Source organism: Rhamphochromis longiceps, linkage group LG13 (assembly GCF_057381845.1).
Source record: "Rhamphochromis longiceps isolate RC_006_pf linkage group LG13, R_longiceps_female_GT1.1, whole genome shotgun sequence".
Classification (NCBI taxonomy): domain Eukaryota; kingdom Metazoa; phylum Chordata; class Actinopteri; order Cichliformes; family Cichlidae; genus Rhamphochromis; species Rhamphochromis longiceps.
Genome location: NC_140569.1, coordinates 18,145,566 through 18,173,002, shown reverse-complemented (window position 1 = coordinate 18,173,002; position 27,437 = coordinate 18,145,566). Strand labels below are relative to the sequence as shown.

Below are 27,437 nucleotides of genomic sequence, written 5' to 3'. Positions count from 1 at the left end.
TTGTCCTTGGAGACCCACCACCCTGCAAGCATATAGTCAGTGGTCACTCAAGCCTCTGGAACTCTGCTGCCTTTAGGCTGTGGCATATAATAGGCCCTGGACTGCACAGAGAGACAAAACAACACAGCAGTGTTTGTAGTGTGGGCTAGATGTAGACCAGTGTATCAGTGCAATCAAGTACACCTGCCTCTAATTAGTCCAACCCCATTCCAGCCATTGGCTCACCAAAAATGTGACAACCACAAAACCACTCCCAACCCAGTGCAACTTCACACAATAATATGGAGCTGAATTAACACAGGCACATTAGTCTACCATGTTACAAGCTGCATGCTATTACAAGCCAACATATGCAGACTTCTGCCTTGTACGGGTGGCAGCATTTTTCTTTTTCTTTTGTGTCCTGACACGTTTATGTTTTTTGTTTTTGTTTGATTATTTTGTTGGTTTTGGAAACGAATTTAAACGAACTTGTGACCATACTTGAGAATCACAGTGACACATAGTGATTAGGCATATGATTGAAAAATGCCTAGGTTTAGAGCTGTGAGCTATGAGCTGTGAGCAATGCAAAGTTAAATATATATATATTTGTATAAATGGGAAACAACCCTAACTTGAAAGTTTGAAATGTGTGAGATCCATGACTTGTTTGAAGAACTAGAAATTATCTAAAAATGCCTTAAGTGAAAATGTAGAGTTGCATCTATTCTCCCAAAAAAAAAAAAAAAAAAAAAAAAAAGGAGAAGAAGCATTCTGTAACTTAGAAATAAGGCTGACGTGTTGACAACAGACTAAAACACTAATTCGCAGGTGGCTATCAGGAACAGAGAGGCGAGCAAAGTCACAAACACCAAGGCTGCAGACAGCCACGCAGCAACAGCAGATAACATAGAGACAACGCCTGCTAGAACCGTTTTGAAACCTCAGCAAAACAATTTGTCAGAACGTGCATGACGTGTCAAAAATATAATGCTCAGGGAAACCTGAGACCACACAATCCATATGGACTTTATTGAGCTAAATGAATGCCAAGGGTAAAAATACACCCTAGTGGTTATAGATGTATTCTCAAAGTGGCCAGAAATCTACCCAGTGAAAAAGGCAGATACAATTTCAGTAGCAAAATGTATGTCTAAGTTGTAGGAAAATAAAGAGATGATTGTAAATGACGAAGAATGTAATGATGTCTATCAAGTGTCTTGCAGATCACAGCCCGGTGACTGGGTTCTGATCAAAGTGCTCCAAAGGAAAAACTGGAGCTTGCAAAATTGCGGAACGACCATCCTGGATCCATCAGAGTCACTGCAGGCGAGTCAGTGAAGCCATCTAAACACAGCTGACGGCAGGCTTGCCCACTTGTTGTGATCTCGCCCGGTGGAGGGGTCAGCTTTCCTGGCCGGGGGGTCTACTCGCGACAGGAGGGTGTGTCCCGTCGTCATGAGGTGGTGGCTCTTAATAACTGCAGCGGCCCTGACCATGGCCGGGCTCCTCATCTTTGCTTCCGTGAGGGACAATAAGTCACGCTATATGAAGAAAAGGCAGACACTGTATGACAAAGGAAAGTACACCAAGTTTCCCCATGGCTATGCCACTAATTTCTGGTGGCAGTTTATGAACACTACAGCTTACTTGAATAATAAAACTGACTGCTATGCAAATACATATACACTTTCTGCCCACCAAGGAACGAGAGGAAGTGTATGGACTGTTCACTCAACGAAACCTGTGCCAGTAACGCGACACTGATGAGCCTCAACTGTCGCTCCAACTACAGCTACCGAATGATACTACAAACAAAGACTCATTACCAGACAGGATGTGCACGGACGGCACCAAGCAGTAAAGGAACCAGAGTTTCGCATCTGAGGAGGAGTGAAATTCTTACAGAGCTTGATCCCCGGCATTGGAGTTGCCGAGGTGCGGGATCACGTGGAAATCAACCGATATGCTCTGCTACGGCACATCAACTTGACTAAGGCCCTGGGAACGGCCTTAGCAGGAGAACAGAAGGCCATCAGAACGATGGTGCTGCAGAACAGACTGACACTAGACCTGCTAACAGCATCACAAGGAGGAGTTTGCAAGCTGATCGGGGAGACATATTGCACTTTTATCCCTGATGGATACGAAACTGGAGGAGACATTTATGAAGCTTTGCAGAATTTGTCCATTCTGCAAAAATATGTCACTGACCACACATCTGGAGCAGCTACACCGCCATGCCTAAGAGTAATGATTTCAAAGATGATAACAACTACAATGACTGCTTATGTTGCCGTGCCTAAAGAAGAACAGCATCCCGTTGCAATTCTGTTAGAGGAGAACTTGTAATAACTGCTAATGAATGACGTGGTGATTAAAAATGATTTCTGACTTCTAAATCCCTAACTCAATTTAACAGTATCCAAACAAGCACATGACACCGTTTAAAACGGTGAGGAGACTCGGTAACTCCTAGCTTATTTCAGGATGCCCTGTACCCCACAGATAAGCCAAACTGAACTAACCCTGTTCGCCGACAGGTCAAAGCCGCGCGTCCACGACTAGGAGGGGGCGTAACCCCCGGGCTATGTGCTTCTTAGCATCTTCCAGTGCCGTCCTATAACAATTTTCACCTAACCGATTTTGAGAAATTTTACCATAACAGGTCTCACCGAAGAAAGATAACTTTTTTACGACCAATTAAACAGTCTCTGTTACTTCTGGGAACAGTTTCTGACCTAATTTGTAAAACTATTAACCAGTCTCTGTTACTTCTGGGAACAGTTTCTGTCCTAATTTCCCTACCAAACTACCTGAGCCTTCAGCTCAATATCCAGGGACTCAAACCCAACATTCTCTGTTACTTCTGGGAACAGTTTCATATTTCTTCAACTTCATTAAATACTCTTAAGCAACTTTAACTGCATAACACACAGTGATTCTCATCAAAATCAAAACAGACACTCTACCAGTAATTTCAGTGAGTAGACTTTAATTTAGTCATATCCAATTTGGCACATTTTGGAAATAATTCAACAGGTAGTGCCTTACCTTTAGATAAGCCGGCTTTTGTCCACTCAAATCAGACCACTGGCTCATGCCTGTCCGTTCGACAACCTCGGACCGTCCAAACTTTTAAATTCCACCCCAATACCACAGGACGAGCCCCCAAAATGTTAAGGTTCAAAATATTGGGGATGGAGACAAGAGAAAAACCACAATAACAACACTGGTCCGGTCGGGTTGAGTCAAACGATGATTTAATGATCACACACGTGGGAGATGGACACTGATGCAGACAGCCTCAAAATCTCAAAATGGTGGAGCATTGCTCAAACTTTTATAGCCTCTGGTGCCTCCACCTTATCATACAAAGCCTAAACATTCACATGCTTTCTCTCACACAGCGCCTAAGCTACGACCTTGGCTCCCTGTTTATCTGCTCCTGCTGGAATGGGGCAGAAAACTCCAGCACACTCTGTTCTCTTCTACTCAGACAAATTAGATTTCTTATAACTCAGCAGTATAATGCATCATAAAACAATATCATTCATTCACAACAAGTCAGCAGTTTAATGTAATGCAAATCAGTTTAACTAATGTAATAGTTATCAGCTTCTTCTAATTCAGGAGAATAATGCAAACTAAAACTACATATTAATTCACAATCTTTAATTAGGGGTATAACATGGCATAAAATAATATTATAATCTAACACTTCCCACTCAATTTGCTATCTCCAAACGAAGGAAGTCCCAGCTACCACCAGTACCCCCACTCAGGCAGGAGATCAGGGCAGGCCACTGAAGGGCTAACCCACACAGCCTGTCAGTCAGTATGCCGGGAGGAAGAAGAGAATGGCCTGACAGCCTCCTCTGTTACCCCAGGTGGAGAAGCTGAATATTTCCCATTCACCTGCCATGTTCTGGAGTGTGTTGTAAGGGCTCTGCTACCCCATCGACCCCTCGCTGATATGCGTATGGAGCCCATACACCCAAGCTGCTGAGGAAGGAGACTTTGTTTCAGCAACAACAGGCTCTGTCTCCGTGTTGAACCTTACAAGCACACACTCTTGTTTGATAAAGCATGCTCCACTGCCCACTTGTTCAATTCCATCGACCTGAAGGACACATATTTTCACATTCCCATTTACCCTCCACAAAGGAGGTATCTAAGGTTTGCTCTTCGGGGTGTCTGTTACAAAGTGCTGCCTTTTGGTCTGTCACTGAGCCCCAAAGTGTTTGCTTGTTTCACAGAAGTGGCGATAGCACTGCTGAGACAGGGGGCCATTCATCTGGCAACATATTTAGATGACTGGCTCTTTCTGGCGTGGCTCACCTGGGCTTCATAATAAATAGCAAAAAGATTGTGTTGGCTCCAGTACAACATATAACATTCCCCAGTTTATCTCTGGACTCAATCAAAATGACAGTTTGTCTGTCAGAGGAGAGAGTGAACATGCTCAGAGCATGCCTCGTTCTTTTCCACCTGCACAAATAGTTCTCTTCTTTCAGGGCTTCTTTCAAACTGAACCCCATACTATGCATACTCTCTCTCTCTTCATATGTGTGTGTGTGTGTGTGTGTGTGTACAACAGCTTTATGTTTTGTCTGTGTGTGTGTGTGTGTGTGTGTGTGTGTGTGTGTGTGTGTGTGTGTGTGTGTGTGTGTGTGTGTGGGGTGGGGGTGGGGGCAGAGGGAGTAGCCAAACAGGCTAGGACCGGCACTGCTTGTGGAGATATATTGCCATGATTGCTTGAAATAAAAGTAGATAACTATTGTCTGGCAATACGGGAGTCTCCATTTCCCATGGTGACACATCGAAACAAATGCTTGAAAAGAGAACGTTAGGTTACTTGCGTAACCCCAGTTCTCAGAGTAGCATGAGTGAGTCGTCTTACCAAGCAACCTTTCGTGCTGGGGCAAAGCAAGAAGAGGTGCTTATCTTAAATAATGACTATCTAATAGCGCAACCTATTTAAAGGTGGGAGGCTATGCCCGACGTGGTCGTTACAATCACCAGCCAATCAGGATTGGTAGAGATACAGAAGAGACATGCTTCATGCAGGGAGGTGCATCCCGTAGTGAGATATCGCACTCATGCTACTCTGGGAACCGTAGGTTATGCAAGTAACCTAAAATTTTACTCCTCTAAGAGAAATTACATTGGTTTGCAGGTTTCCGCTTCTCTAGGTGTTCCTACTTGCTCAGTTTGTTAAGACCGCACATATACAGAGACCTGGAGCTCAAGGTACACAAAACCAGAATCACAAAGAAAGATTCTAGATATCATGAGATAATATCAGTCCTTAGCCTTGCTGCAGTTCATCATTTTTCCCCCTTTTTCTACAAATTCAGAAACATGGGCTGAAGGTGTATATGAGAGACCCCCATGCCTTCACCCCCATGTTGGAGGAAGGGGTGAGAGGTGCTCCTCCACGTTCTCTCACTCTGGGCTCAGATCTGGCCACCAACCAGATGGAGATCGGCAAGTTCTCACAGAAGGATGCTAAGGTGATTTAGGTTTGAAAATAAACATAATAAGTAATTGTTCATTTAGGTTGATCCAAAAAAATGTTCTTTGCTTTGCTGGACCTTTATTTCTATGTGATACAATCCCACACACCTTTGCTTACCTACATCTTCACCTATTCCTCAACATACATACAGGCTTATCCTGAATTTGTTGCACACTTGGAGAGGCTAGCAGATGCTATGAACCCTCTCCTGGATGCTCCACCTGTAGATATTCCAGGTTTCACTTCTGGATCACTGAGACGGAGGGTGGCTGCAGCTAAAACACTGATGCCCATCTTCAGATGTGGTGGGTTGGTTTATTTATTTTTTAAACATTTTTTATTCTCCAAATTTAGCAAGTACTTAATTTGTACACTGCATTAATTTAGTCATTAATATTTCTGGCTCTTAATCCAAAGGTCTAAAACTGGGCAAAAACCTTCCAGACTTCTATGAAATCGTAACTGCTCCAATAATGAAGGTTGGTTAGCGATTAAACAAAGACGTTAGTTCCTCTTATTTTTAGATTGCATAGATAACGTGTATTTTGTGTGAAAGATTCTCACTCAGTGGTTTGATTCTGAGCCACTGAGAGCCACTCTGGCTACTGATGGTGTAATAGGAGCCATGACCAGTCCTAGTAATCCTGGCAGTGGGTGAGACACATTTTACAGCAGCCTATGACAACCAAACTCTCGTAATCTTAGATCTAGCTGGACAGAATTACAAGTGACTTGATGGTTTTGACTTGCAGGTATGTTCTCTTGCACCATGTGATGGGAGAGGTGGAGAAGGAAAAGGGTGCCTGGGGTTATGTAGAAGGAGGCATGGGAGGTGTGTCTCAGGCTATTGCTAGTGCTGCTCGATCTTATGGTGTTGACATCTTTACAGAAAAGGTAATCACCTTGATTTGATGTTGTTTATTTCATGGATTCATGGGAAATTATGTTCTAGCTTCCCTAACTTCTTGCATTTATCTTTGGCAGGATGTAAGCCAGATCCTGGTTGGTTCAGATGGTGATGCTAAGGGTGTGGTGCTAAAGGACGGCACAGAAATCCACAGTAAAGTTGTTTTATCAAATGCTACCCCATATATTACCTTCAAAAACCTGACACCACAGGTAACTCAGAAAACTGAACACCATTTCTAAGCAAAGCTCTGAACAAAGTCCCTTATTCTGACCTCTTGTATCACTACAGTCTGCTCTTTCTTCAGAATTCATCAAAGCAGTAGACCAGATCGACTACACTTCACCTGTTACCAAGATCAACGGTGAGTCTTTCATCAATCAGAACTTAAAGTTAAGACTGGCAATATAATATACTGAGGTAAAAACGTACATCTTTTAGTCATCTTTGGAAAAATGGTTTGTTTTGGTGGGTTTTGTATCAGATGTTTAATCCTATGAAGAAACTGGGTCTCAACAGTTATTCAGCTTCCAGTGTCTTCTGCACGCTCGACCAAAATTTGAAGTTTATTAAGAAAATGAAAGAAAATGAAGCACATACACTCATTCCATGTCATTTTACCTGTTGTGATCTCTTTTTTCTTTCTTTCTTTCTTTCTTTCTTTCTTTCTTTCTTTCTTTCTTTCTTTCTTTCTTTCTTTCTTTCTTTCTTTCTTTCTTTTTCTTTCTTTTTTTTTTAACAGTGGCAGTAGACAAGTTGCCAAACTTCTTAGCATCTCCCACACCAGGTGATAAACCTGGATCACACCATCAGTGCTCAATCCATCTGAACTGCGAAAGTGTGGATGTTTTGGAAACAGCATATAAGGAAGCAAAAAATGAACGACCCTCAGCAAGGTGAACATGTCTTCGCATAAGTGTTCTTTTAAAAATGTCAGATTTGTGCATGCCAAATCAAGCTGAAATGTCCCACTGAGGGAAGAATAGAATAGAATAGAATAGAATAGAATAAGCCTTTACAAAGGCTTACAAAGGATGTTCTGGGGAAGAAAAGAAAACTAGCTTTAGTTAATGTTCAAGCACAGATTTGTGCAGTGCACATGTACACTTCTTAGTGAACTGGAAAATACAGGGCAAAGTTTTAGGCGCTTGTTACTGAGATAAGGGATTAACTGTGTAGTTGCAAATGGTAGAACGTATTAAAGTGAGTAGTGTGAATGTTTAGCACTTCAACCTTAAAACCTTTGAGATTGTACAATAAAATATACTTTCTCATATAGTTTAATACAATTTTTTTAGGTTATGTATTTTCAACATATATTTTTCCAGGTTACTCACATAAGTAGTCCACGTGCAGTATCCTTATCTCACAGATAACACTTACTTACCCTTGAACTAGTTTACATCCCGCTAAGGATAAAAGAATTCACAGTCAGCACTTACTTGAACATTATCACCCAAATATATCTTTAGAAAATCTTTATCCAACATGTTTGTCAATCCATCATCTGGTTGCATCATGTTCCTCTGGTCTTGTAGGCCTATGGTGGAAATGACCATCCCCTCTGTGCTGGATCCTACTCTGGCTCCCCCTGGCTGCCATGTGGTGTCACTTTTTACCCAATTCACCCCCTATTATATAGAAGGCAGGGAGTGGACAGACCAGGACCGGGAGGCATTTGCAGACACTGGTTAGAAACACAAATGCTCCACTCTCTGGACTTCTTAATGTTTTGAGCGTGCCAAACATGTTTACTGCTGGTAGATTTAGTTCTAGCTTACTATGGCAGTATGTTTGTTTAGATTCACAGTCATCCAGTTCATAGTAGTCTTAAGATCTTAAAGGTGACTGGACTTCTTGAAGTTTTTTGAAGATGTTCCACCTCCCAGCCACATACAACATTTCCAAGCACCTTTTCACCATCTCAGCTGTGCTTGTGGGTAACACCGCATCATATCAAAAACTCTACTGACTTCAAAAGAAAAAGCCTTGAACGTACACTAGATCTACATGAAACCATAGTGTCCTTTGATGTGGTCTTGCTTTTTACTTATATACCTGCAACCAAGGCAGTGGCGACTGTGAGAAACTGATTACAGCAAGACAGCTCCTTACACAACAGAACCAGCCCTACCTCGATCAGATTTGTACACTGTTAGACTTCTACCTCAGCAGCATGTATGTTAAATGCAACTATTGTTTTGGTGTGGGGGGGTTGGGTACTGCCATGGACTTCCCATAGCCAACCTTTCCATGAAGGAAGTTAAAAGTAAAGCTCTTTGGCTCTTTCAAATTAATAGCACCTAACCTAGCCACAGTAGATATGTGGATGACACCTGGGTCAAAATCTAAGAAGTAGAAGCCTTCAGTATTCATGTGACCTCAGTGGATAGAAACATAAAGTTTACCAGGGAAAATACAAAGATTAATAGTTTGCTATTTCTGGCTGTGTGCATTTAGGAGGATGGAAGCCTCAAAATTGTAGTTTACTGAAAACACACACACACACCAGTAGCTACTCTTTGACTCCCACCACCTACTGAAATGTGAACTTGGGGTGATCAGGAACCTGCAACACCAGGCAGAAAGTGTTCCCTCTTATCTAGAAAGGGAAACAATGGAACACATGCAAGTAAAAAAAACTCCCAAAAAATGTGGTTACTCCAACTGGTCCTTCATCAAATCAGCAAAGATGCACGAAAATAAGGTGAGAAACCAACAAGGGAGAAACAGAATGAGGGAGAAATGGAACCACATTGTCATCACTTATGTAGCAGGTCTATCAGAGGAACTATCAAAGCATGATATTCCAGTGCACCTGAAACCTCTGGTTGTAGTGAGCCACACCTTTTGTCAAACCTTGGCTCATGTATGGGATAAAACCTGCTAGCATTTAAATACCTGAAGAAGCCTCCTGGATGAGACCTTAACCCTCTTTAAAAAACCTAAAGAAGTCCAGTTACCTTCTTTTCAAGCTCTAAAGCCTCACTGTAGCAGGCTTCAATGACACTGAAGGGAACTTTCTTAGACATTTTCTTACAGTTTAAATGGAACAATGAGTCAAGTTTACAAATTGACTGGTGAATCTTAGGAATATATTTTCTCCAAAATTATTAAAATATTCAAATGAATTGGACTCTTTAAATGTCGTGTATGTTGATTAATGTGTTTGAGTGAAAAGCATGTCTGCTTCTGTCTCCTCAGTGTTTGACTGGGTAGAGCAATACGCCCCTGGGTTTAAAAAGTCCGTGGTGGGCAGGGACATCCTGGCCCCTCCTGACCTGGAGAGGATCTTTGGGCTCACTGGAGGGGTAGATACTATGCACTGTGGATGCTGTAGCACTGAGCAACACTTTGAATGTTGACACGCCACTTATTTGTTTGACACAGTCAGCTGTTCACTGGATGAGGAAGTCATTTGCATTATTTTCAGTGTTCAGTCACTAACTGCCTACTTTGGGACGTGGCTGTTGTATAAGCAGTTAATGGTGACAGGCAGCTTTATTACAGCATGAGCCAGAATCAAAGTTCACACACTGTGTGACACTTAATCGCTTAACTGCATTTGCTTCTGCCTCCTTTGTATGAAGAAAACAGTAAATAACCACAAGGGAGGCTATTTTTCTACTTATAGCCCTGGAAGGAAAAACAAAAGGGGAATTTAAACTTTTGGTCTTGTTTTTACAGAATATCTTCCATGGATCAATGTCACTGGACCAGCTCTACTTAACACGACCCTTGCCCTCTCTCGCAGACTACCGCTCACCAATTAAAGGGCTCTATCTGTGTGGCAGTGGCTGTCATCCAGGTTTGCTTTTAATGCTCAGCTGAACGCAGAATTGCAAATAAGGCTGTTTATTATGTTGTACAGTAATAATACAATGTTAGCTGGTCTTAGAGAGCACACTTAATGAACCTTTGATCTTAAGATGTGCCCATGCCTTCACTGCTGATGATAAATGACGGCCAGGATGGCTAATTTTTCCATGTCGATATGTCATTTTTAGGTGGGGGTGTGATGGGTTCCCCTGGCTGGAATGCAGCCCTTACCGTCATCGCTGACTTGAAACGTCGCTGAGGGCATTATCAGATAACATTATCAATGTGTGGTCCGCTTATCTATGCACTACATTTCTTTAGAGTGAATGTGACTAGCTTGAAAAAATCAATGTCATATTACAACAAAAACCAGCCACTTGTTAGATTAACTTATGATTAGATCATTATGATTTAATAGTTAAATGACTGACGTAATAATACAAATGACATGGGATTAAAAATGACAAGTAGAGCGCAATAAAACAGGTCTGGACAGGAAGGCCACGTGAAAGGTTTACCAGTGGAAAAACACAAAATCAACACCAACCTGTGAGCCACCGGAAAATTACTGATGCCACCAAAGCAAACTGAATGCAAACGTATTATTAGAAAAACTAATTCTTGTTTTAATTAAATTAACAAAAACTGTGAAGTGATGATAGTCATGCACAAAGGAACATTTTACTACTCTATTTGAATACTTTTAAATAAACTGAAGCCATGTCTAATTTCCTTTAAACCATGTATGATTGTTTGTTTCTTATGTTGCATTTATTTCACTTGGGGCTGATGTCACAGCTTAGAGTGTCATGATACTAAAACATAGGTGTTTTCCAAAAGAAATAGCTTGAAGCAATTGTATTTTACCCACATTATAATATACAATTCTGTTTTAATAATTTTCTGTTGTGAGACATGCCCTGTCCTGTCCTGAAATTAATGGTGGATAACTCACAAAATGTGACCTAATCGGTTTTAAATTCAATCTTTTACTATGTATCTTTTGTTGGTTATTAAAATCATTTTAACAGCTTAGAAATATCTTAAAACCTTATTAATGCAAATTAAAGTTGATTTTTCTTTTCCACACCCTGAAAGGATATTCTTGGGGGATACAGGAAATACAGGATACAGGAAAAGAAGGCCGTCGCTTCCCTGAGCAAAGACCACAACATCACTGTTTTACCAGCTGATAAGGGGAGATGCACCGTGGTCCTAAACACTACAGATTACCATACAAAGATCACTACTCTCCTCAGTGACAACAATACCTACGAAGCCTTAAAGCGAGACCCCACAAGCAGCTACAAAAAGAAAGTTATAGCTTGCCTTCAAGACTTTGAAAAGGACAAAATTATTGACCGCCTTACATATCACCGCCTTTACCCAGGGGATGCCATACCCTGCATCTATGGACTTCCTAAAATCCACAAGGAAGCTGTCCCACTCAGACCCATAGTCAGTAGCATAAACTCAGCCACTTATAACATTGCTAAACACCTTGCTACCATCCTTGCTCCTCTCGTGGGGAACACCCCACACCACATCAAGAACTCCACCGACTTCACCGACAAGGTCCAGAAACTTACCCTGGATCCAGATGAAACCATGGTGTCCTTTGATGTAGTCTCTCTCTTCACTTGCATACCCACCACGGAGGCCGTGGAGACTGTCAGAAAACGACTACAAGAAGACAGCTCCTTGGAGGACAGGACCAACTTCATACCCAATCAGATCTGCACACTGTTAGACCTCTGCCTCACCACTACATATTTCAAATACAACGAAGGCTTTTACAGACAAAAACATGGCTGTGCCATGGGCTCCCCCGTGTCACCTATTGTAGCCAACCTTTACATGGAGGAAGTGGAAAGGAAGGCTCTTGGCTCTTTCAAAGGAAGAGTACCCAGCCACTGGTACAGATATATGGACGACACCTGGGTCAAAATCAAGACACAAGAAGTGGAATCCTTCACTGCGCACATTAACGCTGTGGATAAAAACATCAAGTTCACCAGGGAAGACACAAAGGACAACTGTTTGCCTTTCCTGGACTGCGCTGTGCACATTGAAGAGAACGGCAAACTCAACATCGAAGTTTACCGGAAGCCCACACACACGGACCAGTACCTCCTCTTTGACTCCCATCACCCTTTGGAACACAAACTTGGAGTAATTAGGACCCTACACCACCGGGCAGAACATGTTCCCTCTAAGCCTGAAGGAAAAAAGAAGGAACACACACATGTAAAGGAAGCACTCAAAACGTGCGGCTATCCTAAATGGGCGAACGCGATGGACGCGAATAGAGCGTCAGGTTTACATGTAAAGTCAATGGAAAGGCGCGATGACGCGCGATTGCGGGTCCCGCGAAAATTCGGAAGCAGATTTGCGTCGCGAAAACGCCAAAACGCGTGAAACGCGCGTCAGTGTAGCGCGTCTGGCGCGTTTGACTCGCGAATAAAACCACGCGCGTGAGTTTTTGTGTTGCATTTTGTGCATACGGGCGTTTCGCGTCTACCGCTCGAGTTGGAAAAATCTGAACTCCAGCGTCAAATCGCGCCGCGACAACCAATCAGGAGCCTGGTGACGTGGCTGTTACCTAGGTCAAAGGGGCAGATCCAGCCAAAGCCTTTCATACTTCAATGGAGGGGAAGGCTAATCAATGCGGTAGCAAACAACTCGGAGCTGTACAACACCAGCTGCTTTCAGTACCGAGACAGGAATAAAAAGGACCGAGCTTGGAGGAAGATATGTGAAGAGATCGGGCAACCTGGTAAGTTCATTCATTTCTCTTTTGAAAGTTTTCACTGACCCGGGGAAGCAGCACAAAAGCTAGCAAGCCACCGCTATTTTCCCACTGACGTACAAATACCGTTCTGCTTTTATGCATGTTATCATTTAGGAATATATTTTATTGTTTATTAATAAACAGCACACAGTGGTCCCGCTGTTCATCCGTCACTGCTTTGCTTTTTCGCTGATTTTTTATTGCACAGTACAGCATTGCATTCTGCAGCCTGATTGACAAATCTCCTGCGCTTGCCAAATTTATCACGTTTGGTTTTGATAACCATCGCGTCCAATAGAAAAAAACAGCACAAAAACACCCATAACTATGAGCCTCATTCGGAAATAGACACCTGCACCGTGAGGGAAAAAGGCGCACGAAAGTGGCGGGCAGATGAAGACAAACCGCGGCATAATAATACTTTTACGTTTTGCAATCTACAAAGGTTTGCACTTTGAGAATAAATTGTGAGAACTGTGACCAGGGGCTAGTTATTCTGAGAACCCCTGCAATAAATGAGGGACCACTGTCTACTCTACGATTATTATATCCAACCTGTTAACATTTAATACTGTATTGATAGAACCAACTGATTCTGCAGCAGAGCATCCCCAGTCCCTGAGCTCCTGCTGCTGCACCCACAGATATGTACAGCAAGCACTGATACCTTTTTAGTCGGTGGGATTCCCTTGTGATCACCTTTACTAAATATCTACAACCAATCTGATTATATCCTGTTATTGTTTTTTTTTTTTTCAATGTTGAAATTAAAATCTAGTAGCAGCCTTCTCATTTCTTTGTGTTTTGTGCTGTTTTACAGGCCCACAGAGGAGGACGGCTCCGAGGCAGATGAGGGACGGGTCCCAGGACGGTCCATCGGCGGTGGAGCTGGCCATCCTGGAGTCCCTGAAGAGGCCACACCAGTCTCCAATGGAGCATTTCCTCCTCAGCCTTGTTCCTGCTCTGGAGAGCAGCTGGTCCTTTTTATTCCTGTCTCTCTGTAAATTCTTATATTTTATATATTTATGTTTAATGTTTTTCTGTTTGAGACTTTTAATATTATTTCAAATAAATGTTTATAATGACTAATGTCTCAGTTCTACTACACAGCAAATGTTGGCACACGACTTGACACATGTAGACTTTATTTCATATTATACTAATGACAAAATATACTGATACAGTGGGATGCAGAAGTTTGGGCAACCTTGTTAATAGACATTATTTTCCTGTATAAATTGTTGGTTGTTACAATAAAAAATGTCAGTTAAATATCATACAGGAGACACACACAGTGATATTTGAGAAGTGAAAAGAAGTTTACTGGATTTACAGAAAGTGTGCAATAATTGTTTAAACAAAATCAAGCAGGTGCATCAATTTGGGCACCACAAAAAAGAAATGAAATGAATATTTAGTGTATATCAATGTGTGTGTCTCCTATATGATATATGGGGTGCCTTTGGATGTGCTTCCCATCCAGAGCTGCACAGCACAGAGGAAAGTTCCAGCGCTCCTGGAATCCCTCTGTGATGGAGCGCCAGTCTCCAGGTGAAGGCACAGCCATGAAGTCGTCCACTAGACAGTCCCAGATGGACGTCGCTGCCTTGGGGGTGATCTGGCTCACCGTGGACACACCGACTCTGAAACTGAACGCGATGGTCCTGAAGGAGTCCCCGGTGACAAGGAACCTGGACAAAATTGTTCAAAATCAGTATTATGTGTACTGCAGTTACAAAATACATTATTCAAATTCCAAAATACTTTTGTGATGTCAGATTTAAATCACAAAACATGAATCTTACATAAAACCTTTTGTAATTATAAGGATAATTACAAAATGTATATTAGATAATATCTAAAACAGTTGTGTTTTGTTTTAACTTTAACATATCATAATTTGATTGGTAGCAACTTTCACAACTACAGTGAGCCAATCACTCACAATTCCTAAACATGTCAATCAGGTAGGAATGAAGTAAGACATTAATAGAAATAAAGAGTTGTATGTTGACATGTAGCCCTTTCCTTGCTTAAATCATTAATATTTTTGAAAAATTAATCTGTGATAAGACATAGCTTATCAAGATAGAACCATGTAACTAGAGATGAACCAAACTGTTCACAGTTTTATCTAACTCTGTTTTAATAAAGGCTGTGACCCCTGCTATAGAGTCTGACAGCTGCAGGGATTATATACAAACATTCAACTATCCCAGAATTAAACCAGGTCTAAATAAAAAGGAGTGAGTATCACTACAAAGGTTAACTCAGTGGTCCTAATGCTACAGTTTGATATCAGCAAACACCGAGCGCATACATTGATGTGACACCACAGCCATGCTATCATGCAAACACTGATAACAGCATAAATCGAATTAAATCGGGACTTGATGAGAGCTTCTGAGTATCACTAGAAATATTATAAAGAGTCGTCTCTGTACCACAGTTTGCTTTCAGTAAACACCGACAGCATTCACTGTTAGCATAGCACATCCATGTTAGCAGTGTATAACTGGATGGATTAGCATATTAGCACAGATATCAATAAAGGACTACCGTATTAAATAGTTTTACTAACCTCAGGCAGACGGACAGGCGCTCTGCAGGTGGGATTGAGCGTCTGTAGTTGGTGTCTAGGCGGGCAATGCTGGGACCGACGAGGGAAAGCAGGTCCTCAAACTGGCCGACGGTGATAGCGCTGGAATCGGCCGTCATCCAGGCGCAGCTCCTGGAGCAAGTGGTGAAACTCACCAAACTGCTCATGCCTCTGGAGGACCTGATGGACCCAGGTACGGCGAGGACGTCTTTTACGCTGCTGCTCTGCTCTCCACAGTACATAGAGAAGGGAGACTCTCTCTTCAAGCGCTAGCTCGATAGCTGCCATCTTGCAAAGATACTGGTCTGGCACAACTCCCTCCCACATTCCTCCCACATTTCCGGTTCACGCGCGTCAAATTTTGACGCGCGATGGATTTTTCTTGGACACGCGTTGAGACGCGAATGTACACGCGTCAAATTAGGGGCGTTTTATTCGCGTCCATCGCGTTCGGTGTGAACACACCGTTAAAGTCAGCAAAGAGGCACAGAAAAGAAGACCAGACACCAGCGAGGGAGGACAGACGCAACAACATTGTCATCCCTTATGTAGCCGGTGTATCAGAGAAACTCAGGAGAGTTTTCTCCAAGCACGACATCCCAGTGTATTTCAGACCCAGCAACACGCTCAGACAAAAACTGGTTCACCCGAAAGACAAAACGCCAAAACACAAACTTAACAATGTGGTGTATGCTGTACAGTGCAGCGAGGAATGCTCAGACCTCTACATTGGAGAGACCAAACAGCCACTTCACAAGCGCATGGCACAACACAGAAGAGCCACCTCCACAGGACAAGACTCAGCAGTCCATCTGCATCTTAAGGATAAAGGACACTCTTTTGAGGATGCCAATGTTCACATTTTGGACAGAGAGGACAGATGGTTTGAAAGAGGAGTGAAAGAAGCCATCTATGTCCACTGTGAGCGACCATCTTTGAACAGAGGCGGGGGTTTACGACACCAACTCTCTGCCATCTATAATCCAGTTTTGAGATCCCTTCCCAGACGACTTAACGCCCACTCACATCCTGGGCCATCTGACCTCAGGAATTCGCATGATAAGGTGGGGCCAGGTTTCACAATGAACACACCCGAAACTCTGGCTGATTGGGACCCACACCCAGTTTCACACCTTGGCTCAGGCGATTAGAGGAGCATCAGGGGGTGCTTTTGTCCCTCTGTGGGGGGAAACTCCCACTAGGTTTATATCTGGGACTCTCCACCATTTGACCTTAGAACTGAAGAAGCTTCTCGGATGAGAGGTGAAACGTCTTCAAGTAACTTAAAGAAGTCCAGACGCTTTTCTTTGCAAGCTCCTTTGACTACGATGACCTGGATGACTGAGAACCTTCACAGACATCTTGGGGGTTTTCTTCTTCTTCTTTAAAAAATACATCCATTTACACTGAGATTATATTACAGCATGAGTGAGCTATTAACTAATAATTTTTTTAAATAATTAATTTATCACAACTGCCCCAATAAATTAACAATGACATAAAATTAATATTCAACAGGAGTGAAATCAACTTATTAGTTTCGCGTGTGGCTCTTTGGGAAAGTTGTGTTAGTGGATAGTAAATGAGTGTATCTTATAATATTTGCATCTGTTTATAATCATTATAATAATTAAACATGCTATTGCATTAGATATTAAACCTAACGCTGTTAACGTTATTTAAACACGTGGTCCATTGTTAAGCCATTCTCTGATAAGGTCTCAGCCGTTTAGAAATCAATAACAGTGTCATGTGCCTTTAAGACGCCAGTCAGGGTGGACCCAACGTCGGCGTTAGACGCTCAGGAAGTGGATTAAACCACCAAAGATTCCCGCAGATTCGATACCGATTGTCCCAATGTTAGATACGTGTTCGTGCTAACCTGAACGTTTGGCCGAGCACGTTTATGGGCTATTTAGGACGATAATGCTGGATGGTTGCGCTCATGAAAATCACCAGGGATATATGCAGGCTGTTGGGACTCGGGAGCGGTAAGAATTCTCTTCCACTTTTCGAAACTTTCTAAACTGGTTAGATCGATCACGGACGTAATAACGAAACGCGTGTGACACGGCACATTTGGAGGACAGCTAACTCGTGAGTTACATAAACGACGTGATTGTGATATTGCTTCCCATTTGTGTTATCCTAGTGATCAAACTGAGCTCTTGGTCAAACAATGAAACTTCTCTTGGCAGTTACACCCTCGCCTGTACCGCTTCCAAGTTTGCGCAGTAAAAAAAAAAAAAGGAAAGAGTTCTCAGAAAATCCAAAACGCTCTCTTACACTTTCTCGCTCACGAAGCAAATAGTTATAAAGTTTACAAGCTGAAGTACACCATGTATAAAAGACAGAGATAAAGTAATGTGTGCTATAAAAAAGCAAAACAAAGATAAATGCATTCTTCGGTGCGTGTTAGTGTGATAACAATGTCTTAGATAGGGGCACATGCCCCACAGCACAGAACGAGTTTATACGCAGATTGAAAGTATTGTATGAGCTTAAAACATGTCTTTAAATAACGTGTTATGTTCCCACATGTTCCTCTTCTTCGCTTAACATGTTAACAGGTTGGCTTATGTGTGGCTCCTCTCTACAGCTGCTGATCTACACACCTTCATCGACATTTAAAAACTTTTAGGCATGCCTTGCCAACTTTAGCATTACTTAGTATTTGAGTACACATCTGGTGTGAGTAATCCTATTAGCATTTATGGAAAGCGTGGGAATATTAGATGAGAAATACACACAAACAAAATGGGATGAATAAAGTATGTGTTGTAGCAGGCAGCAGTTTCAAATTATGTTTATTTCTTAATATATGAATGTGGGAATTCCCGAGTTTATCATCCAAAAGTAGGGAAATATCTATTTGCAAAAGAGACTGGTTTGCATTCCTTCATTCTTAGATCCAGATCCATACACCTCTGTGAAGGTGTAATAAAGAGCTTAGATACTACAGAACAGTGAAAGATTTCTAGCATTTTTTTAACAGTGTCAGTTAGTAATCTCACTGATGAAGCAGTTCAGTTAAAGTGCTATAGACTTGGTTTCCTGCCACTCCAACCATTACTGGCTTTGCAGTGGTAGTGTGAGAGTCTGTAGGTGGTGCATATGCTTAATTCTCGTAACTGTTCCCAGAGTGAAGGTGTGGATAAAAAGCCATACCTGGAGAGGTGAACGAGGGTCATTGTGGTTATAGACTGCTCCGTCAATTTTTCTTTTAGCTGTAATAGTGATTCTGTATTGTTCAGAGCTCTCTGTTAGCATTTTAGAGGAGGTGGCACTCTCCACCTTTTACTTTTTATCTTTTTTGCTAACACTTTTTTTGTGTGCTCACATAACTTTTATGCCAGTACACAGTAGGGTTATGTTGAACCTGCTAATGCAAAGAAAGCTTTGCTGTGTCAAACTGGCTTTGTAGTGTACCTCCCCTGAGATCTTTAATGATTTTTCTTCTGTTGATTTCTGATGTAATGCAGTTGTCTTCACTCAGTCTCACGCAGAACATTTGTGCCTCGCAGCCATGTACTCTGCAAAAAACAAAACGTGTGATTGTTTCTATTTCCTACATTGTTTACATGTTTCTGTGTTTAACTGGTTTACACAACCACTTAAAACCACTGGCATATGATTAAGCAGTGCCTGTTTGAATAATAAGGTCATGCTTTCGTGAAGAAAAGTGTGGACCTGTGCAGTTTATTTTCTTGTTAGTCCTCCAGCCTGTGATGGTACGTGATTATTTAGCATTCCTGTGGAAAGAGCTCACCTTTCAGCTGTACACTAATTTAGGAAATTTCCTTGAAGTGAAGAAACAGAGGCTCTCTTGTTGCTCGTGTCTACCGATCTTGTATCACTTGTGTTTTTGGAGGACATTCCAGTATGGTAAAAATTTTTACCAACGGCCTGGTTCAAATGAGATGGAGTTGTTAACAGTGCTTATTTCTTGACATTTGAGCAGTGAGTCAGGCGCACACAACTGAAATTCCTTGCTGTCACTATGCATCCTTGGAGGCGCATTGTGATGACAGACTGGCTCTTTAACAAAGCCAGTGAGAGACATTTATATGTGAAGACCCCCCCCCCCCGGATGTACTTGAATTCACATGGAATTCCAATTCCATACAATTACAGTGACTTTTATTTTCCTATGTTTTTTACATATTGTTTAAAATATGGACAGCACCACTAAAGGACAGGCATACACAGAATCAGGAAGTTGAGTAGCTACTTGGTGTGTCTAGTTTTGTTGTATGAAATTCATAACAGTTGAATGTAAAGTGTAAAACTCTCCTGTCAATGCTTCACAAGTCACAACATGAGTAAGAGACCAAGTATGGGATTTGTCACTCTCTGGAAATCTTTGCTCATCAAATAGAAACATGACACCACATGTATTCCGGCGTAGTCCACTACTTTGCTTCCTTTTGTCTTGTCGTGTGTCTGCTGCAGTTTGACCTAAACGACTACAGTTTTGGCTTGATCAAATAAGCTGCCCCCCCTCCCCCAAGCGTATGTACACAAAATCCCACATTTAGAGCAGTGGCTTTCCTTTTTTCCCCTCTTCTCAGTACTCCAGCTTCTCAGAAAGCAGTACTCAGGGCAGCTGTATGTGTTGTGTGGCGGGCTTGTGGCAGTGCTAAAGATAATTATTACTAAATGCCTCTCAAAGAAACAACCTGATTTGGCGTCTCTGAGCAATTTTCAGTTCTGTTTCCTTTATTTTATTTTACATGCTTTTCCTGGTGGTTCATATAAGAAAGGATTACATAATCCTTCCTGTCTCCACCCAGTGTTGTTTAAAAATTTGGCACATCATCACTGGTCATTGTGGTTAGACCGGAATATAAATGAGACAGGCTAACCTAACACACAGAGGACTCTTTAATATAACACATTAAGGTAACTTGAAAATGTTGGAACAGAGTTTTTGTACTCTCCTTTGCTGCAGGGGATGCCTGCTGCTTGCTTTTAATCTTTTCTTGGTTGATAGAGGCTGAAATGAGTAAAGGAAAGAGAAGCGTGCGGTCATATTAAACGATGGTTCTGCCCATCTCGTCTCATATTACACTATGCATTTTCACAGAAAGTCTTTTCCCTTTTCCCCTGACAGGGAAGGAAATTTTAAATGGCGTGTCAAGCTATGTTGCTGAGTGGGGTGGTGGGGAAGAAAAGTGTGTCCTTATCTAGCTACATTCTGATGATTATTATTTTTTAATACAGTATGGCTCATAGGAACAAGAGTGTAGCTGTTTCTTTAAAAAAAAAAATATATATATATATATATATATATATATATATATATGATTTCATTTTGTGTATTTCCTGAAGGTCCTGTGGTCCAGGAGGAGCAGATGGACTGTGGTGCTACAAACCCTGACCCAAGTGCCACCATTGCGCAGGTAAACAATTGGTGTCAGGCTCACAGGACCTAGTGAGGACTGTAAGGGTGAGGACATTAATGATCCATTTCTCTGAATGTTTGGTTTTCTAGGATGCATTAAATGGAGAGGAGGAGTTGAGTGATGACGAGAAAGCAAGACGGAAGGCAGAGCGACGCAAAGCCAAGAGGAAGGTGAGAGGAAAAGCCTATCTTGCTGGAAATCTATATGTCAAAGGATGTCATTCGTTTTCTGAAGTGTACCTGTGCATCCATTTCAGCGCCGTCGAAAACGTAAGAAGCAGGAGCAAAATAAGCAAAATCACAATGCTGAACAGGTAAAGATTTTAATATTCCCCTTGGAAGCACACCCTCCTTTAGCCTCTGTGGGGTGAAAATCTAAATATTCAGCTCTTCCTCCACATTAGGATGACGAAGAGGATGGAGGTGCAGAATCTGAACTAGACGAGAGCGATTCCGAAGCAGAAGTTGGGGGTGAAGACGAGAAACAAAGGGCGCAGAAAGAAGAGGAGGGGAAATCGGAGGCCTGCTCTAAAGATCTTGCTACTCCTGCTATTGCTCCTTCAGGATATCAGGAGACCCAAGCCAGATCTGCTGAGGAGGTTGGGGCACTACACTAGTTTATTATCCATGTGTGAATAAGCCATTGTTTTTATTTTTAGTCATTAGCTATCATCACAGGCCTCAAGACAATGAATTAATAGAAGCGTTTCAAGTGAAAGCCTGTGTGCTTGTAGGCCTGGATGGCACATGATTTAACACTAGTGTCTGACTTTGTGTCCCACAGGAGCCAGAGTGGGATGTCAGCAGTGCCTTCTTTGCAAATGCTGCTAGCCATATCAAACCCAAAGGATCAAGTCGAAAGTCCAAAGAAAACAAGGAGAATGAAGCCAGGAGAGAGGTGAATGCTAACAGATGGTCTAAGAGAAGCAGCTATAGCAAAAACGCCCATATATAATAGTTCTTGCTGAGGTGGTGTTCCTGTGTTAGTTCAAAGTCTGATATGTGGGGAAAGTGGACTATGGACCATGAAAGATTTGATGAAAGCTGTGTGTGTGTTTGTAGTGTAAATACACATTTTCATGAGTATAAAGTGATGAAAATGATATATATACTTTTTTTTTTCTTCTTTGTTTTGTTCAGACAAATGGAACTGACACCATGACCAAGAAAAGTGCATCACTGACTGGTAAAGAATTGAAACTTTAAAAGTTATTCATGGAAATGGAAACAAAGGCTTCGAGGACATTGATTACACATTCATTCTGAAAGCATGTCAGCATACAGCACTGCGGTCATTTGAGCCTTTGGGAATGTTTAAAAACAAATCTTTATGTCCTGCAGAAAAAGGGATAAAGCTGGTGCAAGAGGGGCAGTATGCACAAGCAGCCAGTATGTTTACAGAAGCCATAAAATGTGATCCCAAAGATTACAGGTACTGCTTCTGTGGTCACGACTTGGGCATTACAAAAGAAATGCACATTTCACATAATATTAATTCATTTATTTATTAATTTTTTTAATGTCATGTAGATTCTTTGGGAATCGCTCTTATTGCTATTACTGCTTGGAGCAGTATCCTCAGGCCCTGGCAGATGCTGAACGCTCCATTCAGCTGGCCCCAGACTGGCCCAAAGGATACTTCCGCAAGGGCAGTGCCCTCATGGGCATGAAGGTTGGTACAAGCTTGTAATAGCTTGTAGTCGAGTAAATAATCTACCGAAAAAGCGTTAAGCATTAGTGTTAACTCACTCACTCTGTGTGTGTTGTAGCGGTACAGTGAGGCAGAAAAGGCTATGGAGCAGGTGCTGAAGCTGGACAAAGACTGCGAGGAGGCTGTCAATAATCTATTTAACTGCAAAGTGCTGCAGTTAATGGTAACGCCTACACACAAAAGCTCTGTAGATGTGACACGTATTATTTGTATGCCTTCTCCCAATGACAGCTGTGACCCAAGGAAGTGCTTTTTTTCTTTTTTCTTTCAAGTTCCTCTTTTCCACTATTAGAGGCATTTTGGCACAAACATTTACTCGATGAGCCGACTGGAATTTTGGTGTCAAGGTCACAGTGAACTAAAATCAGTCTACTTCTTGTTAGTCTGTTGTATTAGGATTGCTTTAAAGGGATTTTTTTTTTTTTTGGTAAACATTTGGCACATTTACTCACACTTGGCAATGAACTGCTTGGATTCTGTACTCAGAGGTTAAGGTCGCTGTGACCACCTCAACACACAATTTATTTATTTTTTTATTTTTGCCATAACTAAGAAATGGATAAGATGCCATAAAGCCATAATGTTCAAGGATCAAGTGTACACAGCCATGGTTGTAAAGTCTCTGCCAAATGGCAGACGGATGGCATACACCCTTGTGGTGGTAATTTGAGTTTCTCTCTTTCTTCCTCAGGAACTGGGCTTTGAAGAAGTGCAGAGTGTCTTGCTGTTAGATAGATTTTCAACAGTGCAGGGTGTTCTGGCATATTATTCTGAAGCAGCCAAAAGTAAGGCCAAAAAAATGACCAACAGTTTTTTTTCTTCTGGATCAAATAAGTTTAAAGCAAAAATCATACAACTGATTTTCCGATGTATTCTCTTGTTGATGCTTTTTCTTTCCTCAGCAGCAGCTGGGAGCACAGATTCATCTGTTGTGCAACCAGGGTAGGTGACTGTAATTGAGCAGTCAAAAATAGAGTTGTTGATGAATTAGATTTTTTTTTTTTTTTTTTTTTAAAGCACTCTTGGTGACATTCTCTCTCTTGCAGAACTCCCTGTCAATCCCTCTGGGTGGGAAATGTGACAACTGAATTAACTGAGAAACACTTAAGGGACCTTTTTAAAATGTAAGATCCTATTCTGGTACAAAATGTTATCATTTAAACACAATATCCCTATACGAAAAATGTGGGGAGCTAAGTTAAAACTGCAGTTGTTGACTGGTCTGCTTGTGTCTCCTTGTATTGAAGGTATGGTGAAATTGAGAGTATCCGTGTGCTGCATGAGAGATTCTGTGCCTTCGTTAACTTCAGGGATGCAAGCATGGCTGCTCGTGCCATGGAGAAACTAAATGTAAGTGCGTTTTTGTTGTTTCTCCTTTGTCAGCATTATTATTTTCATAGCACCAGTTATTGCCGTGGGGTTAGATGTGTATATGTGCTTGCTGTCACAGGGTCACTGTATTGAAAACACTCGTTTAGTGGTGCGCTATCCTGACCGCCGCACTCAGAGGTCCCTTCCTATTCCACTCAAGACTTGCCTCCCTGTCACACAGCAGGGAGGCACAGCTGCTGGGTGAGACGCTAACTGGCTGCTCTTTTAAAAACTCTAGTTAAGAAAAATAATAATAATGATGATGATAATAATCATGCAACAGGACTGCAGTTTTATAACTAATGTGCAACCTGTATGTCTCTACCCAGACCCCGAAGACGCGGCCCGGTTAACGGAGATGAGTGTTACTTCTGGAGAACCACTGGCTGCCATTTTGGGGAGAAATGTCGCTACAAACACATTCCTGATCAGAAGGGCAAGGACAGGAAACCTTGGCAGCCTTGAACACAGTTTACTCTCTGCCTCATTACTGAAAAAAGAAACCGGGATACGCCGACTGTGCCAATGGGACTGGTTCTTGCCGCACAAGGTTCTCTGGGCTAAAAATATTTACTGTGGCAGACTGGATAAGAATGGCTAAAGGTTCAGAGCCAGCATTCAGGTTCTACTGGAGGGGGGGTAGTCACATGTACCACAAAGGATTTGGACCATGAAGGTTTATATTCTAACGAAAGCCCAGAGTGGATAATTTTTTTTTTTTTTTTTTTTAGTAATAGAAGATTATCTAGAAGAGGGCAACAAAACCAGCTGGTACAGCTTTTGAATAAAAACCGTCATATTCACAGCCTTTTATGGGACATGGGATTTTATTCTTTCTTCTAAGAGGAAGAACCTAACACTTCAAGCAAACAACATAAAGAGGACGTGAAACTGCCTTTGTCTGTCATCCGAAGAAAACTAAAAGCTCTGCCATGTATGGTAGTAATGAAAGGAATACATGTGGATGTCGTTGTCTTTGGGACTTTCCTTCTTTGGAAATTTCCGTCACAAACCAGTGTTCCCCCCCCCCCCCCCTTTTTTTTTTTTTTTTTTTTTTTTTTTTTTTTTGTTTCTAAGTAAAATTTAATTGCCATATTCTAACTATTGAGGCATATCCCATGCCCCAAACAGCTCATAGCTCGCTTAGGTCTGCAGTTATTGCTGGGGCTTCATTCCTACTTGTTCATGTTCCAGTACTGAAACATTGTTCATGATACCAAAGACATACCTGACATTTAAGTACCTCACCTATGCAGATGAGGATTTTTGTCTTGCCAATAAGCTACAGAAACCCAGAGGCGATGCCCTTTTGCCCTATGTAGCCTTACAAATGATCTTATGTGGGCGAGTGATTATAAATACAATGATTTGACTTGAAGGACTGCAAAGTTCTATGCATCAGTGCATGGATTAGGTTTATATTCAACTTTAGGTTTATTTTCACCAGTTGGCTGTTTTTTTTTGTTTTTTGTTTTTGAAAGATTGAATGGTTTCACTGCAGGAGTTTTCTTGACATGTTAGTTGAGATTCCTTGTCCATAGAAAAAGTAAAAGCAACACTTGACGTAATGTAAATGCTGCTTTTATAAAGGCTGTAGTCTTTAGTTTTATTTTTGTTTGTTTTTTTTAGTCTGTCTCCAAGATGGATTTTTAACCTCTTGGCAATTTTAAGCCCAAAATGTTTGATGTTCGGAATTGCATGAAGCTTCTGTTGTGAAGTGCTTCCGTGCTGCAGACTTGTCTCTGCTTTGTGGACTGCAGGAGATCTGTTTTGTGGACCCAATTCAAACGTCAAACCTTTGGTGTTGTTGTTATCGTTGTTGTTGTTGTTATTATTATTATTATTATTATTATTATTATTATTGCTTTTTCTCAGCAGGAGAATGTTCTTCTTGCTTTGTTGGTACATTTGCATTGTAAACATGCAAAGTTCTTTACATCTATGCAAAAAGTCCTGAACTGATTGTCAGTTCTGTGTCAGAAATACACACCACTTCTTGAAAAGAGGAAAAAAAAATAGTAATGTACGCACACAGTTTAAAATCATACACTTATTGTTTGAACCTTGAAAACCAGTGTTTTAAAGTTTTGGGCCTCCTATTTCAGTATTTTAGTGAACTGAAGGATCTGATGGGTCTGCATTAACACGGCCTCATTCTTTCAATAGTTTTAACACTAGACCGTGCATTAAAGCCTATTAGCATCTGTTTGTGTCATTTAGTAGAAAACAGATCTTGTTTAAGTCCACACTACGTTCACTTGTAAACTATGCATAGCAGTATTTATTTTTCTATTTATACTTTTTTTTTTTTCCCCCATGTTTCCTGTATTCAACATATCCTGGGAACTGAATTTACCTTTTATTTACTGGCCATATTGTCTTTTCACTTTCTGGCCAGTTAATGAACCTCTTTCAGGTCTCTGCTGCTTAGTTCTGGCTTTAAGAGCAAACTTTAAAAAAAAAAAAAAAGGTGCAAATACTGTCACATGCCGCGCTTCTGCTTTTCTTGTGTTGCTTTCGGTCTTGTGGCTGGAACTAGTGAAAAAGGAATTGGACACCAAAAGTTAAGAGTGCATTTGTCTGTTTGGCCCACTTGCTCAGTGCTTTTTGTGATCTCAGCTGTTAACTACGGTTTCATATTCCACTTAATTTTATAGATAAGTTGTGTTTTGTTTTGTTTTTTTGTGTTTTGTTTTTTGTTAAACTAGAATATTTTTAATTGAATAAATATTTCACACGAGAAAGAATTTTATTTTAATGCTTGTTTAGAGTATGCTTAGTCTCTTTACCTTGTTTCAAACTATTTCAGCAAAATGTGTTTCTGATTATACAATACACATTTATAAACAGAGCACTGCAACCTAATCTCTACAATATTTTGTATTATCATTACTGCACAGTTTAAAAAAAAAAAAGAGGGGGGGAAGTTTTTTTTTTGTTTGTTTTTTTTTAAATAAAGGAATTTGAACCACCTATCCCACCTTTCTGAGTGTCTACATGAGTAATGAGATCAACTGGTGGGGGTGGAGGGAGGAATACCAGAGGTATGTACTTAGTGCCTTCCACAAGGTGGCAGAGTTGTACTTGTAAGCTTTTCACTGACGTACAATCATCAACATGACCATCCTTTTGCCTCAGTTGGACCTCCAGAAACCAACATGTAAATTTGAGTCATTCCTCTTCCTGGAAACCAAAACCATGACATGGTAAATCTAATCGGGCCAGGCTGGAGTGGGGAAACTATGGTAACCATCTCATCATTAGTAGGAGACCTTTACATGGCGAACATTACATTTAGACCAGTGGGAAGTCACGATTGCACTAAGGAAGTG

General features: G+C 41.3%; 3 protein-coding genes across 4 annotated transcripts in view; 2 read left to right on the top strand and 1 right to left on the bottom strand.

Annotated features, from left to right (window-relative positions):
- pyroxd2 (pyridine nucleotide-disulphide oxidoreductase domain 2) overlaps positions 1-11,782 on the top strand; it is a 28,929-nt gene extending 17,147 nt beyond the window's left edge. The window contains exons 4-16 of the mRNA XM_085428535.1: positions 5,162-5,235; positions 5,343-5,498; positions 5,655-5,808; positions 5,921-5,982; positions 6,060-6,157; positions 6,256-6,397; positions 6,488-6,622; positions 6,702-6,774; positions 7,153-7,306; positions 7,949-8,100; positions 9,615-9,721; positions 10,098-10,218; positions 10,418-11,782. Coding sequence (XP_085284661.1) covers positions 5,162-5,235; positions 5,343-5,498; positions 5,655-5,808; positions 5,921-5,982; positions 6,060-6,157; positions 6,256-6,397; positions 6,488-6,622; positions 6,702-6,774; positions 7,153-7,306; positions 7,949-8,100; positions 9,615-9,721; positions 10,098-10,218; positions 10,418-10,488 — 1,499 coding nt within the window. The 3' untranslated portion in view covers positions 10,489-11,782. The remainder of the gene's footprint in view (positions 1-5,161; positions 5,236-5,342; positions 5,499-5,654; positions 5,809-5,920; positions 5,983-6,059; positions 6,158-6,255; positions 6,398-6,487; positions 6,623-6,701; positions 6,775-7,152; positions 7,307-7,948; positions 8,101-9,614; positions 9,722-10,097; positions 10,219-10,417) is intronic.
- Positions 11,783-14,268: 2,486 nt separating this feature from the next.
- On the bottom strand, positions 14,269-15,914 carry LOC146655645 (uncharacterized). Its single transcript, XM_085428583.1, has 2 exons — positions 15,602-15,914; positions 14,269-14,711 (listed from the first exon to the last, which is right to left on the bottom strand). Exons 1-2 carry the CDS (start codon positions 15,859-15,861, stop codon positions 14,435-14,437), a joined length of 537 nt encoding a protein of 178 aa, XP_085284709.1. The 5' UTR covers positions 15,862-15,914; the 3' UTR covers positions 14,269-14,434.
- Positions 15,915-17,386: 1,472 nt separating this feature from the next.
- LOC146655644 (uncharacterized) lies at positions 17,387-27,071 on the top strand. Of its 2 annotated transcripts, none has more exons than XM_085428130.1 (16): positions 17,387-17,610; positions 20,951-21,021; positions 21,114-21,194; positions 21,281-21,337; positions 21,428-21,622; positions 21,808-21,921; positions 22,164-22,209; positions 22,365-22,455; positions 22,554-22,695; positions 22,793-22,897; positions 23,426-23,519; positions 23,637-23,676; positions 23,781-23,858; positions 23,982-24,084; positions 24,185-24,306; positions 24,435-27,071. In XM_085428130.1, the coding sequence occupies exons 1-16, from the start codon at positions 17,553-17,555 to the stop codon at positions 24,568-24,570; spliced, it is 1,533 nt and encodes a 510-aa protein (XP_085284256.1). In that variant the 5' UTR covers positions 17,387-17,552; the 3' UTR covers positions 24,571-27,071. The 2 variants fall into 2 exon arrangements, with proteins under 2 accessions (XP_085284256.1, XP_085284257.1); XM_085428131.1 differs by having other exon boundaries at positions 17,388-17,610; positions 23,640-23,676; positions 24,435-27,070.
- Positions 27,072-27,437: the final 366 nt, after the last annotated feature.